Below are 17,718 nucleotides of genomic sequence, written 5' to 3'. Positions count from 1 at the left end.
ATTCTCAACGAAGTCATTGGTCTATTATGTGGTAGAAACGTCAATGTTAACATTGCCATTGCTAGAAAAGGCAATCATTTGCCATAGGGGCGGAACCAGGATTTACAGTCAGTGGGGACGAAAAAGGAGGAGGAGGAAGCTGAGAGTGGAAGCCCCAATGAGGTGAGAAATGGGCTTGGCTCCCCTTGGGTTGGGCCTTTCTGAAAAATAAGGCCTAAAAATTAGGCTTATAACTTCTTCTTTTTTTTTTTTTGTCTCAATATTAAATTTTTTTTAATAATATAAAATTTAAAAAAATTCTCTAGCCTAGCTAGTAGAGGCAACTGTCTTCACTGGGCCCTATGTGGCTCCGCCCTGCCACCACCATGTTTTGAAATGTAGCCAAATCAAAGTTCTAGATGTAACATCTTGTTCTCTAGGTGTGTAAGGGCACGGGGAATTAGAGTTTTTTAATAATTGCACTTAGCCCAAAAATTACACTTTGCCCTTCCATTTTTCTTTCTTTCCATTTGACCCCTTTCATCTCAATCCTTAGCTTTTGATACATTACACCTTGGTGCAACTTAAGTTTTCACTTGAGCCTTAAATTTTTTTAGAAATTAAATTAGAACCCTCAATAATTACACACTAGAGCCCCAAAAATATTTTGAGAAACTACATTAATACCCTAATTCTTATAATTGCTGAAACACTCTTGAGATGAAAATCCAAATTACCAAAATTCCCTCTAGTTATATCTTTCAAAAAAATCATCATCTTTTTTTTTTTTTTCAATTTTCTTAAAAATTAAGAGTACTGCACTAGATCTAGAACCCCGATATAGTTCACATAAAAAGTCATCTCTAAATGGGAACCTTCATTTGGCTTGCAATTAAGGATTGAAACCTTGATTGAAAGTTTGGAACCTAGATCTAAGTTTCAATCATGAAACTAAATGATTGAAAATACATAAAGTGGAAGAGAGGAAGAGAGAAAGAGATTTGGCTATGATAACCATTATTGCTTCATGATGGAGAAAAGAAAATTAAGGTTTGATTGAACTTTATTTATTTTATCTTATTTCTTAAACAAATCAAAAAAAAAATGAAGAAAATAAAGGCTTGAGGACAGATTCACCAAATCTTAAACAAACTAGAAAGAGATAAGAAAAATGAGATGTTAAAGGTAGGTTTGATAGAGATAGCCATAACCTCACCAACTTTGTCGTCCTATGTCGTTAAGATTGTCAATGACTAGCTTATTGTTTAGAGATTAAGAATTTAACTCATTGCAATTATCGACAACAATTTTTCAATTTAGTTATCGAAGATAGGATTTTTCATTAGAAAACCAAAATAAAGAGGATTGCAATGAAAGAAAGAGGAAGAGAGAAGGGTAATTTGGGAATTTAAAGAAATCTAACACTGGTATACCAATGATGGGGGGGAAATTGCACCGTAGCATAAAAGATAGAAGATAATCAATGTATTTTCTCAAATGACATGAATATCACTTGCAATTATCCTAAAGTTTAAGAGTATCGCGTGCATTTTTTTAATTAATTAATATTTGTATACAATTAAACAATTCTTAAGTTTTGCTTGAGAGAGAATTCCTTTTTTTTTTCTTTTAAATAACGAGTGAGAATATTTATTTAAATTAAAAGAAGAGCCAAAAAAAGATGAAGCCAAGGACGGAAACAAGCAAAGGGATGACCCAAGAAGCCACAGCAAACCAACACCAAGAAATAAATAGCAAGCACAAATTAAAAACCACACCAGAGACCCCCAACCATTCGACAGACTATACTTGTTTGCCATACCCGACCCGACCCGACAACCAAAAGCATGCCATTCAAGTCACTACGCACATTAAATTGAGAAAAATTGTAGAATGAAAATAGATCTGAAACAGTATTTTTTGTGCATTTACAATTACATTAGACTTAATAATTTTCAAGAAGTTCAAACTTTTCCTTTTAACAAAAGATATTATTTTATTAGGAGGGTATTAATTGTTGTTTGTTATATTAACATTTTTCGATTTCATCCATTTCTTGAACTATTAAACAAGGTGCAAATCTTCTAACATTAATTATTTACGTTAATATTCATCCCTTAATTCTCCAAACAAATTTGTTGTGTATATATATATATATATTTAAAATATTCCATTCCATCCCATTCTATTAAATTAAGTCAATGTGTTGACTGTTGAGCCTATGTATGACTTGCCCTAGCTAAAGTATTGTCATAACAAATTGATGAGCTCCCCAAGTGATTTTTTTTTTTTGTTTTTTTTTTTTGTGTCATAAATAGTTGCCTCCTATCCACTGACCCAAAAAAGGAGGGGGGGGGGGGGGGGGGGGGGGGGCACTCTATATTCCAAGATTAAAGTTAAATTATGAATATCTCCATTTAGTTGGTTAAAAGAGTGGCAACACCAATTAATTAATTAATAAAATAAAAAGTGAAGGTGGAGAGATATAGGATCCACAATTCTCAATGGGCACAACTCGGAGGTAAAAGTCTAGGCTTGAAAGCCGAGGGCCATAAGTTGGAGCCTGGCCCATAAGGGAAATTCGGTTGGGCCGTTTGATGACCCATTAATCCTGAGGTAATGGTTGATGGTTCAGTGACTTTCTTAAATGCCTTGAATTCCCTCCATTTAGAAGTTAGACAAGAGTCAAGAGATGATGTCGGATGGATATACTGAATCAGAATGTAATTTTAAAAAATAAATAATAATATAAATAATAGTCAAACATATGATCTATATAAAAAAAAAAAAAGAAAAAAAGTTTGGTCACCAAAGATAGTTTGAGCGGTGACCTAGCTATGATTGTAGGTATGAGATTTTAGATTTAAAAATTTTCATGTCTTTTAATGTGAATATTTTTTTTATGATTTTCTATGTATAAAAAAATAAAATAAAACCCATCTTGTCACTTAATAATTCTGTAATTGTGCCAAATTAAGCGTGCTTAATAGATTCAACTACAATGTCGGCTGGATTTCCAAGCAAATTCCCATTAATGATTTCTCTTAAATGTGGTTTTTGTTTTTCTATCGCCGGTCCCGAAGCGGAAGGAGGCTTATGAATACGGAAGTTGGTGAAGCTTGACGTTCGCTGGAATATGGAGCATTGACGGAAAGAAGTAGAGGAAGATACGACACGTGCAATTATGAAACAGATTGAATGGAATAAAGGGAAACATCTCCTTCAATTAAAAAACTGAGGATGCTGCTTACAGTTGTAGTACTACTAGTAGTTACAAAGGTACACTCAAAAACATTAAATGTTATCACATTTCAGCACTTCATTTTGTTTTCTCCTTTGATGCTAATTCTGTAGGTAAATTTCTTGGGAGTATGGTCCCCAACCCACAAAAAAACAAAAGCAATTAATAATAACTTAAATAAAAAGAAAAGCGGGGGTGGTGATCTTCCACCTGCCCCTTCTAATTTGAAGCCAAACCCCCCTAAAATACTTCAAAGAAAGAACCGGAAGAACATGGTTGAGAAAGAGAGAGAGAGAGAACAGAAATTCTCAACTATCAACAGCGTTTGCTGAGGCGGGCGGCCGGGACTGCTGGTTCTGAGCCTCCGCTTGTGCCTGGGCAAGCTTCTGCTGCTCGACAAATCTGTTCATTCGCTCAAGCAACTGTGCAGCCTTTCGTTTGGCCCTCTCCGTACCATTTTGTGATAGATCAACCAGCGGCCCCATCACTCCGAGTTCCTGAGCTTCTATCATGTATTGCTGGTCACCTGAACAGAGGTGGACCAAAACTGCAGCGGCATTCTCTTTGTTCCTGGCTGACCCATTCCGAATTACCTCTACCAAAACTGGCAATGCCTCGGCAGCTCCAATGGCTGCCTTGCCTTCAGGATGGCTAGACAGTATCGCTAGTATTGCTAGTGCCTCATCCACCATTCCACCTTGGGGCTCGGTGAGCAGCCGCATCAACGTGGGCACAATTCCTGCCCTCACTGCCTTGCCTTTGTTCCCTTGGTATATGCACAAGTTAAATAATGCTGTTGCAGCATCTTTCTTGCCCCTTTGTGTACCTTCACTAAGTAGGGTTACTAGTGGCGGGATTGCCCCTGATCCACCAATCGTGACCTTATTTTCATCCACAACTGAGAGGCTAAATAGCGCGGCCGCTGCATTTTCTCGTGCTTCCATGCTCCCTTTCTTCAGCACGTGCACAATACCAGGCACTGCGCCAGAGAATATGATGCTTCCTTTGTTGTCCTCGCATATTGAAAGGTTGAGAAGTGCAGTAACAGCATGCTCTTGAGTGCGGGAATCAGGAGTGGAGAGCAAGCCAACAAGTAGAGGAATAGCACCAGCTTCAGCAATGGCGACACGGTTATCAGCATTGCGTTTGGCTAGAAGGCGAATTTCACCAGCAGCTGACCGCTGATCTTCGGGACTATTGGATGTAAGCTTACGGAGAAGAGTTTCTATCTTGGTTCGTTCAGCAGGCGAGCAAGCCGATAAAGTCTTATTGGGTCGAGAATTGGGTCGTTTTGGTGGTTCAATTCCATTTGCCTCACACCACTGGGCGATGAGGCTGCGCAGAACATAGTTGGGGGTTAGGGCAGTGCTCGTGAGTGTTTGTTGCGTCTTTGGACAAGTGCCATGCCCTGCTTCCAGCCATTTCTCTATACAGGAACGCTCATAAGTCTATACACAAAAAAAAGGGTATCAGTGACGCTTAAATGTTGTCCCAAGTTGATTTGAAAAAAGAAATTATAAGCAATAGGAAAGCTACCTGCCCCGTGGAGACAATAACAGGGTCTCTCATCAGCTCAAGGGAAATTGGACAACGGAAATCATCTGGTATAACAGGCAATTTTTGGGTCCCATCTGCAGACGCTTGTCCACTGCACTTTGACTTTTCCTGTGCAGGAGAATCTAAGTTCGGATTTTCAGTCTGCACAAAATCCTTGATTTTCTTCAGTAGCATTGACATCTTCTCTATGCTCTCCCCTGGATCCCCACCACTGGCAGATACCATCTCGTGCAAAGCTATGGATTCTTGGGTGAGGTCCGCTATTCCCATAAGTTGTAATTTTCCAGCCACTCTCCTTATTACTGTTGGATCAGCCAATGTGTCATTGCTCTTGTCATAAAGAGATAAGAGATCCTCATACAGCTCGACATTGGGTGCATCAACTCTTCCTTTGGCTCTTCTGAACTGACCAACAACAAGCTCAACCTGAAAGACATATAGAAGGGGAGAAAACATTATAGGTAAAAACTCCCGTCCTTTTCGGGAAAATTCAAATGCACGATTATTTAAGAGCAAAGTACATAAAAATAGTTTTCTAATAGGCTTCCCATTCCTTGCAAAGTGAATAGGAACGTAACTTGGATCCTTTATTCACTTCCCACTTTGAAGTCATATACATAGACCATTTCTAAATGATGCATCACACAATAATGGACAAACTTCAATTACCAAAAAACTACATACTTGGGCTCCTCCCAATCAAGTCTTTAGAATGTAAGCCAAACGTTAGTGAAGAACGTCACCTGTTCTTTGACTTCATCTGATATATCCAGTTTTTCATAGGAAATGGCACCCAAAACTTGTTCTAGACGAGCAGTCACTTCACCAAATCTATCCATAATTTGATCCCTCTCTAGGACCTGCATGAGAAGAAACAACAATATTAGTAGGTTGCAAGACAAACTAGCATACAGGGTGCAGTCCAAATGCATGAGCATTTATTATTTGGTTTAGATGTCTACACACATGCACGCATACCATAGAATGTCAAATGCCTTCCAGCACCAGAAAGTCCAGAAGAAGACCACATTTGGTAGGCATATTTGTCATCACAGCATGCATGAAAACATATGAACATACAATTTAATTATGCTTTTTACAGGCATCAAATATATATATATATATGTGTGTGTTCACATACATATCTCTTGTTTTCCTCCCCCTGGTATGCATACATATGTGCACATGCATATTGCCTCTTTATGATGATGAATAAAGAATGTTCCCAGTGCACAATACTCCGTACTTTCCAAAGGTCAAGGATAATCATTTCTTTAACACAGTTTCACCTGTACTCTGTAAAGAGGGTATTTGCACAACTCAAACCTAAAACCTTTTAGCCACAAAGAAACAACTTTATAGTTGTCACCCAGGCTCGTTATCCTTTAAGAAAATCAATATAATGACAAACATTCAAAGATTCAGTGATCTGCAATCAAAATAATCTGATTGAAGCTGAACTAGGAATGCAACCACATTTCTGAATAATTTACAATTTTAGACCAAATATCTATCCTAAAGGTACATGATACTTCAGTCCACAAGTGCAGGGCTTGACTATTAGCAGCAGGACTTCCAAAGGGTGGCATGGGTGATGGTAACCCATTTTGATAGAATCCAATGATTTGGCGTATGATCTACATCGTATGAAGTATGAACTTTGATGACCTAATGTAAATAAATAAATCTTCTAGTTCCATGAATTTAATTCACCCCCCCCCCCCCAAACCACGACCACATGATCCCTTAATATTGAATATATACTCTCTGTTTCAATGTAGAGGTCTTGAAAGTGGTTTTGGAGTGGGGAGGATGATATCCCACCTTCTCCTCTAATTACCCACCTTTTTCTTATCCTTGAGCTCTAAACACTTTTTGCATGCCTACCAATAACTAATATTAAAATAAGAAGTATAGCAACCAGCCAACTTTAATGTACAAACCACATACATGGAATCAGACATCAAACATTAGAAAGCATATACTTGCTTTTGTAGTGGTAGCATAAAAAACTGAAGGGAAACCATTGTTGCTTGCTAACTTCCTTTTTTGACCCATACTTGCTAAGTTATTAGTTACCCATTTAGTAGTCATTTGCTTTTCTTAAATAAGAAGGTTATAAGTATGAACTAAATCCCCCATCCTCCCCAAAACCAAAATGTTTTTTTGTGCAAAAAACTAGTGCAAAATGCATTGCCAACAAAATCTTTATGCAAAGTGCCTAATGGCTTATACATAGATGCCAGGGTCGTTGCACTCCCCATGGAACAATGAATCGGGACAAATGTCCCAATTCGTGGGCCGTTCTTGACCCAGGTCGCTCTGGTTGCGAACTGGATCGCCATTGTTGGATATCCAGAGTTTCAAGCAGAAGCAAACTGATAATGTTGCAAGAATAAAACTGCAGGGCAGCTTAAACAAAACTACAGTGCAAGAAGAAGCCCAAAATGTTGCTACCCCTAGTCAACTGTCTAACAAAGAAAATTCAATAAAGGGATACAAACGAAAGGGGAAGTGAAATGGGAATTAGTTGAATGACTTTGTAGCCTTTGCTAATTATGAACTATTTTGTTTCTCTGTTTACAATTTGGTATGTTTTATTTGTCATATTTTTAGCTCTTGTTGTACTTGTTTTGCACTTGCTATAATATTAGTGCGTTGGATGGTTTTGCACTTTTGTTAGCTATTGAAGGATTGCCAAAGTAACTGAGGGTAAAATTAGAAAGCCAAAAGAAAGCTTTAAAGCATCAATAAAAATATCAATTTTTTTAAGAAACAACAAAATATATAATTTAGTTAATATAAATTTAATATCGACCCAAATGGATATTCAAAACATACTGTATCCCCAACTAGGATACTGACTAAGCCTATGCCACACATACCGCCTATTATGCTATGTTACGCACCCCATCCCAGATTCCATACCACAATGCTTATACAATAATGGTGACAACATCATATACAAGCTAAAAAGACAAATCTAAAAAGTAAACAGAAGGCTTAGTTAGTTCATTAGCATAATATACCACCGCACTTGAATTAGAAATCAGCCATCGTCAATGCACTACAGAAGCTTCGTCTTTATCTTTATACTATTTTGCAATAATCAAGGTAACAAAATCCTAGACTCATGTTAAAAATCTCAGTAGATCAACTGAACATCAAACCATCCAAATCAGTGCTATTAAACTAAAAAAAAGCTCTAACTTTATTGCATCAACATGGCCCAACTTAAACAGACTTATTTCTGTTCTGCCAAATTCAGTAACATAGCCAAATATTCATAGACAAGTACATCTATCCTGCACAAGCACATTCTTACAACAAGGAACATAGTTGTCGATACTGTACTGGACAGGGTACCGGATTTGCTACTGGTACAGTACGATATTGGTACCGAGGTACCATTTTGGACTTATAATAAATTAATAATATAAATTATAAAATATATAAACATAATAAAATTTTTAATAGAATACCATAACCTAACATAAACATGTATAATCTAAACAAAGTAACAATTTTGACTAAACAACATGCGTAAAATTTTAATTTTTTGCACAATTTTGAGACCCATAAAGAGTTTTAGAGTATTGTTTTTTTTTTTCTCTTTGCAAAGTGAGAATATAAAGAAATCATGAAAAATAAAATAAAAATTTAGATTGTCTAGAGAAAGAAAATGCTTGGGGACGGGTACCGAGAGGTATCCCGATATCTTACCAGCCGAAACTGCCCCATACGACCAGTATCTGGATTGGAACGGTGCCAAGCATATTTAGTACCATTTTGGGACCAGTTCGATACATACTGCCAGGTAACAGCTGGTACAGTATGGTATTGACAACTATGCCAGTGAGTGTGGAGTTCACATGAATAGTCAAGGTATGAACTTATCAATGTTTCTACATCCATGCACTTCTAATTGTCCCTCCCCCTCCCTCCCTCTTGGCACGTGCATCCATCATGCCCACACAATTATAGATCTGCATATTACCATTGTGCTTTTTATCAGGGACTTGTTTAAGGATGTTTGGGCAAAGGCCATAATAGTAAATTCGGCCTTAGCCTTGCCACTTGAGGAATCAACACAATTACACTCTTAAAAGTTCACTTTGCAATAAATAAGGGCATAACAAATGCATGAGTCTTCTCACCTTGCAATAGTTGGGGGATAGTTGCTTTTCTACATTGTCTTACTCTAGCTTGACAAAAAGATGATTTGCCATTCATAACTAAATAAATTTTTAACACACAAAATTATTGCAATTAGATACTTGCTAAAACAGCTGCGCATTCATTTAACTATGTCAGAAAATTTTTTACATTTCAGCTTTTCAGCTTTTTCTGAAATGAGTATTGTATTATACTCAACTGAACAAAGCAACCATGCAGAACAGACAGCAAAAATTTGTGGCTTCTGAAGCCTTAAAAAGATAAAAACATAAGTGATCTTGACCTCTGATGTGTAATAGAGTTAAGAGACTTCTTTCTCATCTACGAAGTTAAGGAAATTCATAAAGTACATATATTATATATGTATATTAGAAAAAGAAAAGGTCTAAATGTGTTACATGTGTATCAATATAGGGTGGTTCTCTATGTCAACAATTATGAAACCTTACATGATTGTTACAAAAAATAAGTATTATTTGAGATTTTCCTCTCTTTTTATTGTTTTTTTAAGTTGCAGAAAGATAAGGTTTTTGGTGACACGTTGAGGCCTGGTACACACATGCAAGTGAGGAGAACAAGAAAGATTGGGAGATGCATGTTTTCCTAAAGGGTTTATCATGCAGCAGATGAAGAAATCAGATAAGTCATGGATCATGAGAGAGAGAGGGAGGGGGCAAGGAAGCAAGGAATTTCACAAAATGCCACTTATTCTGAGAAATATGTAATTTCATGACAAATTTCCAACTTATACTTTGTGTCTAATGTACCCAAAAAAGAAAAACTTTGTGCCTCTTGTGAAAAGACCTAATGTGCTCACTTAACATTTTGTGTATTTCTGCAATATTCACAAACATTGCCTACAAAAAGGAATTAGACCCAATTATTATAGATTTTCATATTGTTTCAGATAATAATGGCATACTTAAAACCTATGGTTTCTTGGTATGCATTTCTGTTCTAAAAGCCACCTAGGGTTTATTTTTTCTTCTCTATTAATATGTTATAAACTTAATCAACACTGAAATTACAACATTTAATTTCCAAATGGCACCCAAACCTCCTTAAACAACCATGTATAAAGAGTTGTAAGTGCGTCAATTATTGATGCTTTCTGTCATAAGAAATTTAGGAAGGCCAAACTTTAGATTCAACAGAATCCATATCAAAATGGATATAATAATGAACTGTACTAAAACCCATAGAAAACGACATGTTTGCCGATAGGAAAAATACAAAGCAGAATTTCAGTTTGGAACCGACATAATATTGACAAAGCCTCCACATCCAAGAAACCAGGAAACTGTATATCAATGGAATAGAGTTATATGATCATTCATCTTCTTAGAGAACAAGCAGCTAAAATGCAATTAACACTTAAAATCGTAAAGGTCGCCCTATTTCATTTCCTTGGATAATACCAGATAAACCGATCAAGTTACAAGAAATTAAGCCAAGAAATATTCAGATGTCATAATATGAAAATGGTATGGAGAAAACCATATGCAACTATTACTTTCTATATATAGGATATCTACACGATCTGTGTCCTGGAATATTCTCATTAACTAATGAGTTATACTTTTTAGCAAGTTAGAGATTAAGAAGCCTCAAGACCTTTTGCAATAATTAATAAATAGACAAGAGAATGGCAGCAAGCACACAGAATCTTTTTGGATTTTAATGCGGAATTGGTTTTTTTATATTTTCTTGCTGTTCAGCCTCAGAATTTCACTCGAATACTCACACTCGAATAATTTGTAATACATAGGCCAAAACTTTTAAATTTTGTTAGTTTTCATGGCTCCTTAGGACAGCAAAATTCTTAACACTGCAGAAAAACCAGAATAAGGAATATAACATAAAGTGGTCCAACTATGATTCCAAGCCCTAGTCTCAGCCATCATTCGGTTGCAGGGAAGACGTATGAAAGAAAAATTAAGTAAAATAAGAAAACCAAAAATCAAGCACTCAACTACCTAATAGAACTCTCATCTTGTTTAAAGTGAATTCCCTAACTATCTGAGAAGCCATCAAAGCAGGCGAAGAAAGGACTCGTCAGTTCTTTCTGGGATTTTCTTGGCAACCAGACAGATAATAAACACAATCTGAAGCCAATAGATGACTACTAAAAGAAAAAGGAAAACAAAGCAGATCTGTAGAAAGCAACAGAACAGATCACCAGAATAAATCGTCAACAAAATCACAATAATCAACAATCAGTCAACAAAATGTACTGCGTTTGGGGGGAAAAATGTACACACCAGGTAAATCTTGCTGCCTTCGCTTCCGAATCTGAGCAAGTCTCGAGCTGATTCGAGAGCTTCCTTCAAGGATCTTAGACCTTTGAAGCACTCTTCGGGGACGGGCTCTTTGCTGTCCCGAATCTCTTCGAACATTGGAGTCAACAGCTTCACCCTCCTGGCTAGGTTGCAATACTGCTTCTTGACCGTAGACCTGTAGTCTGAGATTGCCGATATCTCGTCGACGGTGTCAATCAACTTCTGCACCAGAGCTCCTTTCTCATCCTCCATGGCTTCAATAAGCTTCGCAAGGAGATCCGACTATATGAGACAAGGCCTTCGACGAATAGCTGGAGTTAACCGTGTCGATATTGGCGACGGAGTTGGTGGTGACTTTGCTAGAGGTGCTTATTGATCCTGCGGCCAGCGGAGAACCAGGTCGAAGTCGTCTCCATGAGAGAGAGAGAGAGAGAGACCTTCTCTTTGATTCTCTGGCGCGGCTAATTAGTGAGCAAGAGCTTAACCAGGGTTAGGATGTAACCGGGGCTTTGGAGAGGGGTTTATGCTGGTTCTTAGCTGGAAGAAGAGAGGATAACGTGGCTTGTTGGCGCCGCTCGACTCGACTCGGCATGGAACAAAACTGGCTCGGCTGAGAGCTGTGGACTGATTCGTGGACGTTAGGTCGTCCGGTTTCGGTTAAACTACCCCTGTAAAAATTAAAATTTGAATTTAAACTCAAAAGAAGATATGTCTGTTATTATTTAAAAAAAAGTTAATATGTCAATCCAGCTCCGCCTTTCTATGAAATAAGTTGAAAGTTGTAATTTGAACTTGTATGGAAACGGATGTGATCCGAAATAAATTGTAGGAATAATATTTTTTAAAAAATATAAGAAAAATATATAAATAAAAATAATATAAGGGTCTTTTATAAATATATTTTTAATATAAAATTTATAAAATATATATATTATTTAATCAAACATAAATATAAATTATTTTTTATCTCTAATGTGATCACTCAAAGAGTATAAATAAAATTGCTTCCATCTCTAACATGAAAGTATAATAGAAATATGTTTTTAATATTATAAAATTATCTCAAAATATTTTTAAAATGGTCAAAAAATATTTTCTTAGTGTTTCTTGGCATTTCGAGATAAGAAACATTTTGAAAATGTAAAAACAACACCATTTAAGTATTTTTATGTATCAAAATTGTAACTCATAACTCAATTTTCTTTTTTAATACTATGCTGTGAAAAATAAAGAAAATATAATGATAAAATGTTTAGGCAAACATTCCAAATTCTAGAATATATATATATATATATATGCATATATATCAGTTTAAAGAATTTATATGTATATGATACCAACACATAATAATGTTTTTATAAGAGATAACTAGAAAACTTATATAATTATATTTAATCAGTAATTATTATTGACAATGCATGATTGATTTTTGGTTTCAAAAAAGAAATCGGCTGTGGGTTCAGTATAAGTGTCTATGCTCTCAGTGGTGGTTCTTGGTTAGTTTTAAGATCACTCACAATGCTACAAATCCTTACTTAAATTCTTTTAATGGGAAACTAGGTAGTGACAATTCTGTTGTTATTTGGATGGATTAAAATCATTTGCCATTTTAAAAATTTTGTAGAAAGTAACGTTCACTCAGTGGAGGACGCGGAGACCCACACGGACATGGATGGGAGGCAACAGAAGTAAATGTGGTGGGGGCATAAATTTGTCTGGTAGGCCAAAGCAGAAGAGATTGGGGGGGGCTGCGTCTGCGTCGATGAAGATGACAGACAGGACAGTCGACAGACAGAAGGGAAATACAAACACTCGGCCAAGTTCAGGGCAGCATGGCATGCTATAATGGTTTATTATTATTATTATTATTCAATATTCAGTACTCGGTGTTCTGTCTCTGGCCTTACTGGAACAGACATTTGGTTGGAGGGAGTGGAGCTGTTTCGTGCTCTTTCCCTAAAAGGGGCAAATGAAATTGATTACGGTATCTCTGGGCAATTTGGCAAAGCCTTGGACAGTGACCACCGCCCAGCTGCTGCAAGACATGTCTGTGACTCAACTCGAACCTTCTGCCAAGAGCGAAACCCCCAAATCCAATCATTCTACAACATGCACAATATATTGCAAAATCTTCTCCTCTCTCTACATGCCCACCTTCGCCAATCACATTTGAGTAACAGTTTTCAACTTGCACTTTAGTTTTTATGTAGAAAATCATCTTTTGGGTGTCTGTATTAGGCAAGATAACCTACACAAATCATATATATATATATATATATACAGAAAATTGTATGTGAAATCACTGTAAGAACGTTTGAACTTTAATTGTGGAGAAAAGAAAATCACTACAATTACTTTAATTATTATTAAAAGAATTAGATATATCTCGTTTGTATTTGTGTGCAAAGATTGGACATAATATATGTGTGTGTATTTTTTATACGACTAACCGAATATTACATATGGCATGGTTGGACTTAACGGTCCGTAGATATTCATTTGAATTCTTCATTAACGAGAGAAAATGATTTAATTAAAATTAAATAATATTATTTAAGATTATTACGACACATCATATTTAAATATTATTTTAAAATATGAGTATTAATATGTTGTTCTCAACGCAAGCTAGCAAGGGGGTGAGTGAGGAGAGCTCGCGGTCGGGCTCATGTCCACCCTCTCAAAGTTATTTGTGTTTGCCAACATAACATCTCTGTTTAAAATATATATTTATAATTTTTCAAATTAATTAACAATAATAGAGTGGGATTATTCTTGTAATTGTAAGGTTGGATGTGAAGCAACTGATGATTACCATAGAAGAATTCTATGACAAGTCTTGGAGTTATTGCCTCCTTAATTATCGGATATCAACTATTATGTTAATGTCCCAAGGCCCAGGTGCACAAGCGCAAAAACGTCATTATGCTTCTTAATTTTTTACTATTATTACTGTAATAATTGATATTTTGTACATGAACGTGACATTAATATTCGGGTGTGCTTTAATATCTTGTTATTCAAGTTCAATTTCTTATTTATTACAATTTAAATATATAATATAATTTATATTGTTATGTAGATAAATGTAACTTATGATGTGTAATTAACACCTCCCTAAATTAAAGATATTTAATAGCCACGCATTGCTGCGGCCTAATCCAATTCGGATCGGTTCGCTCTCATTTTCATGATCTGCTCGCAATCGCATGCCCAGTCAAACATAGGGTGCGCGCTGTACATTAACCCCTAGGACTGAATCAGGGCCATAAACAAAAGATCCAAGCCGCTGGGGACCGGCACGACCCACATTGATAGAATGGGTGACCGTCAGTTTGGTGTACCTGACAGAACCCCAATTAATCGACTCGGCTTCAGCCGGCTTGGAGTGGGTCAAGCCGGTCCCGCTTAGGCAACTCCCGAGTGGCCGCTCCAACCGGGACCCGTCCGATCGAGGCATCTGATTTGTTAAACGCATGAAACGATGGACAACCTGCGGTCAGTTTAGCAAATGTCCACGAGAGAGAGAGAGAGAGAAGCTCGTGGTTGTCGGCGGGTCCCACTCGCGAACACCGCGGCACATGGTCGACGTATGCACATCATGGCCAGTCCATTGCCTACGTGGCATTACCCGATCTCGGAGACCAGAACTAATCTCCACCGTCAATCCACGATCCGCTGTCCGCCGTGGCCCCCACCCGATTCAGAACGGATCCACCGTGTATCCGCGAGGCGAGAAACGAGAATCGGAAAACCAGAAATACAGAATTATTAAGAGTCAGTCAAAAATAGATTACCCTATAATTAACAGTAACAGAGTGGTACTTAGTCGCTTGATTTAACAATTAAAAATTTTAAGGAAAATATAAATAAATAAAATAAAATTAACTGATTTGATTTTATTTGATTTAAAGTGTTTAGGGGTAATGATAAGGAAGCGGGACCCATAAGTGGGACAGGGAGGGGAGGCGCATGTGAAGGGGGGGGGGGTGTAAGGACAGGTAAGTGGGACCCCAAAGCACTAGCCAGTGGACTCAGATTTTTGGTGCGTAGCTTATAGCCTTAACCAACGCTCTTTCCTTTTCCTTCTTCTCTCTCTCTCTATTTATCTTGCGCCTCGTTTGGCATCAAAATCTACACGTGAACTCATCTTGTCTTCTACCCTTAATTCACTTTCCTTCTTCCTCAGACCATGCGTGACAGAAACTGCCATTAAAAGCCTTTGATTTTGCGAAGCATTACCATAAATTAGCTACCATATCAAATAAACATATATGTGAACTCGCTTTTGAAAATATCTAAACTTTAATTATGGGGAGAATAATAGTAGATTTTCGTCACGGGACCAACCCTCCATGTCGCGAGTTTTTCTGACTTGGCAAAGTAGAAAAGGTTGAGAATTTTTGACAAGAAGACAAAGCAGGGAAGGACAAGGGAAATCCACCAAAGGGCTTTCTTACAAAAGTTGACAATGGAAAAGGGTATTAGTAGTTTCCTTAAAATTAAGTATATTGGTATTTTGTATAATGTAAAAGTTATTTCTTATAATGTTTTTAAATATTTTGAGATAATCGTATTTATGCAGTCTTCCATCCTTTTATGTTCTTGATTTCAATAAAAAATATAAATTATATGTGAATATTTTGTTTTATTATGCAAAATAAACAATCAAACTCACGATCATTTGATTTATTTATAAATGTGAATTATAATTTATCATGTTTCAATCATTTGATTTCTCTGACAAATGTTTTGAAATATTTCAGTGGAGAATGACGTGGGAGGCAGATGGCAGTGAGATGTCCACTCTCACTCTCTTCTCTTGTCAATTGGCGTGACCCGAGTTGTTGCTACGCATGGAATCTCACCATAAATGCCCATATTGGTCTCAACACTCAACAGCTTAGGCCTTATGAGCCAGGATGCATGCCCTTCCAAGTCAGTAGAACACCTGGCCTGCCCCTCCCTCTTGGGACCCTAGTCCCTAGTTCTTGCCTCCTATGGTGTCCCAACTATTTTGACTACAAAACAAACGCACCTATTTCATTAAGGGTGATGTCAACATAATTTGATTTGATTTAACAATAGGAGTAGTTCAATCAAATCGTCCAAACCATACCTGCAAAAGAAGCATGGTAATGAAAGATTATAGTAGCTTGCTTGGTGAATAAGGTTTTAAAAAAATATATATTTTTAGATTTTTTTTTTTGGACATGTGATTGATAGATTATTATGTATATATATTTGATGAATTTAGTAAATAGATATAAATATAATAGTGGCTGTGAGTTGTATTATTAATAATAAAAATATGTAAATGTAATACACGAATAGGAGTGAGTTATATAAGTTGGTTTATAACCATTCAATATTTTTTACATCCAAGTCAAGCATAATTTGAGTTTTTCTTGTGCTTACTTGTATAGTTGATTGCATGCAGGTGACAGTCTAATATTAATATTCACATTGGTACACCTAAGAGGCCTCCCTATCATTAGTAGTGACTAGTGAGCTGCCCCTCATGCAGTAAAAGTATCTACTTGCTTTATCAAGCTGTAACCTTACAAGTAGGTTGTCCGTTGTAGCATGTTCTTCTTTATATATAATCAACTTGCCAAATATAATTAAGTTTTATAATTACTTAATTGTAAATTAGTTGTCGGCTCATATATGTCACGGCTAGATGTTTCCCAGGGGCCCAGTTGAGTTGACTATTGATCTCAACACGTAAAAGGGACACTAAAATAGTTGACAATTGTCATAAAAAAAAAAAAAAAGTGTCCCTATTTTAAAGAAAAGGTTTATATTTACACATGAACGTGTTGAGATAGCTAAATACATGTTAACCTTAGAACAAGAATACTTTTCGTGTACCGTTGGACACTTTAAAAAATTTAATCTTAGAAACATGTCTCCACTCACGATTGATTTTTAGGTAACAAACATCATGCACTGTACCTCCTATCTAATACGTTGTCATGTATCATGATTAATCATTTTCACATACATGAGATAATGTATAAGCCGAAGAGAGATTTCACATTTTACACCCATGAATACTTTTCGTGTAAAACATGTTTAAGTCCGATCTTCCTTCTTTTACGTCAAATTTCATAATTAACGGGTAAATGACAGTGGGCCACCAGAACACAACTGGAACATATTTTTAATTAATCCCTTAATTGTGCTTTTAAAAAGGGGCATATTATATCATTAAAAATCACACACAATGAGAACAAGTGACAGCCGGTGAAATGACCTTCATTGATCATTATCCCATTTCACGCCCACGCCCACGCGCGAGCCCGCGTGAGAAGAGATCGATCTTAGTTATTGAATCAGTTCAGATACTAGTTTGCTAGTCGGATCGATGATGGTTTACAAGTTTAAGTCAAATCGTGGATTCGTAAGTTTCTGTGTAATTTTATTTTAAAAATTTGTGGGCCTTTTTATTTTTATCTATAAAGACTAATTTACTCATCTATT

At 36.5% G+C, this 17,718-nt stretch overlaps 1 protein-coding gene across 2 annotated transcripts; it reads right to left on the bottom strand.

Annotated features, from left to right (window-relative positions):
* Positions 1 to 3,178: 3,178 nt before the first annotated feature.
* LOC127811833 (U-box domain-containing protein 13-like) lies at positions 3,179 to 11,722 on the bottom strand. Of its 2 annotated transcripts, none has more exons than XM_052352022.1 (4): positions 11,215 to 11,722; positions 5,521 to 5,637; positions 4,757 to 5,203; positions 3,179 to 4,668 (listed from the first exon to the last, which is right to left on the bottom strand). In XM_052352022.1, exons 1-4 carry the CDS (start codon positions 11,482 to 11,484, stop codon positions 3,529 to 3,531), a joined length of 1,974 nt encoding a protein of 657 aa, XP_052207982.1. In that variant the 5' UTR covers positions 11,485 to 11,722; the 3' UTR covers positions 3,179 to 3,528. The 2 variants fall into 2 exon arrangements, with proteins under 2 accessions (XP_052207982.1, XP_052207989.1); XM_052352029.1 differs by lacking the exon at positions 11,215 to 11,722 and adding an exon at positions 8,501 to 8,707.
* Positions 11,723 to 17,718: the final 5,996 nt, after the last annotated feature.

The sequence above is a fragment of the Diospyros lotus genome, chromosome 1, assembly GCF_014633365.1.
Source record: "Diospyros lotus cultivar Yz01 chromosome 1, ASM1463336v1, whole genome shotgun sequence".
In the NCBI taxonomy this organism is placed as follows: Eukaryota; Viridiplantae; Streptophyta; class Magnoliopsida; order Ericales; family Ebenaceae; genus Diospyros; species Diospyros lotus.
This window is presented reverse-complemented; position numbering and strand designations above follow the sequence as displayed.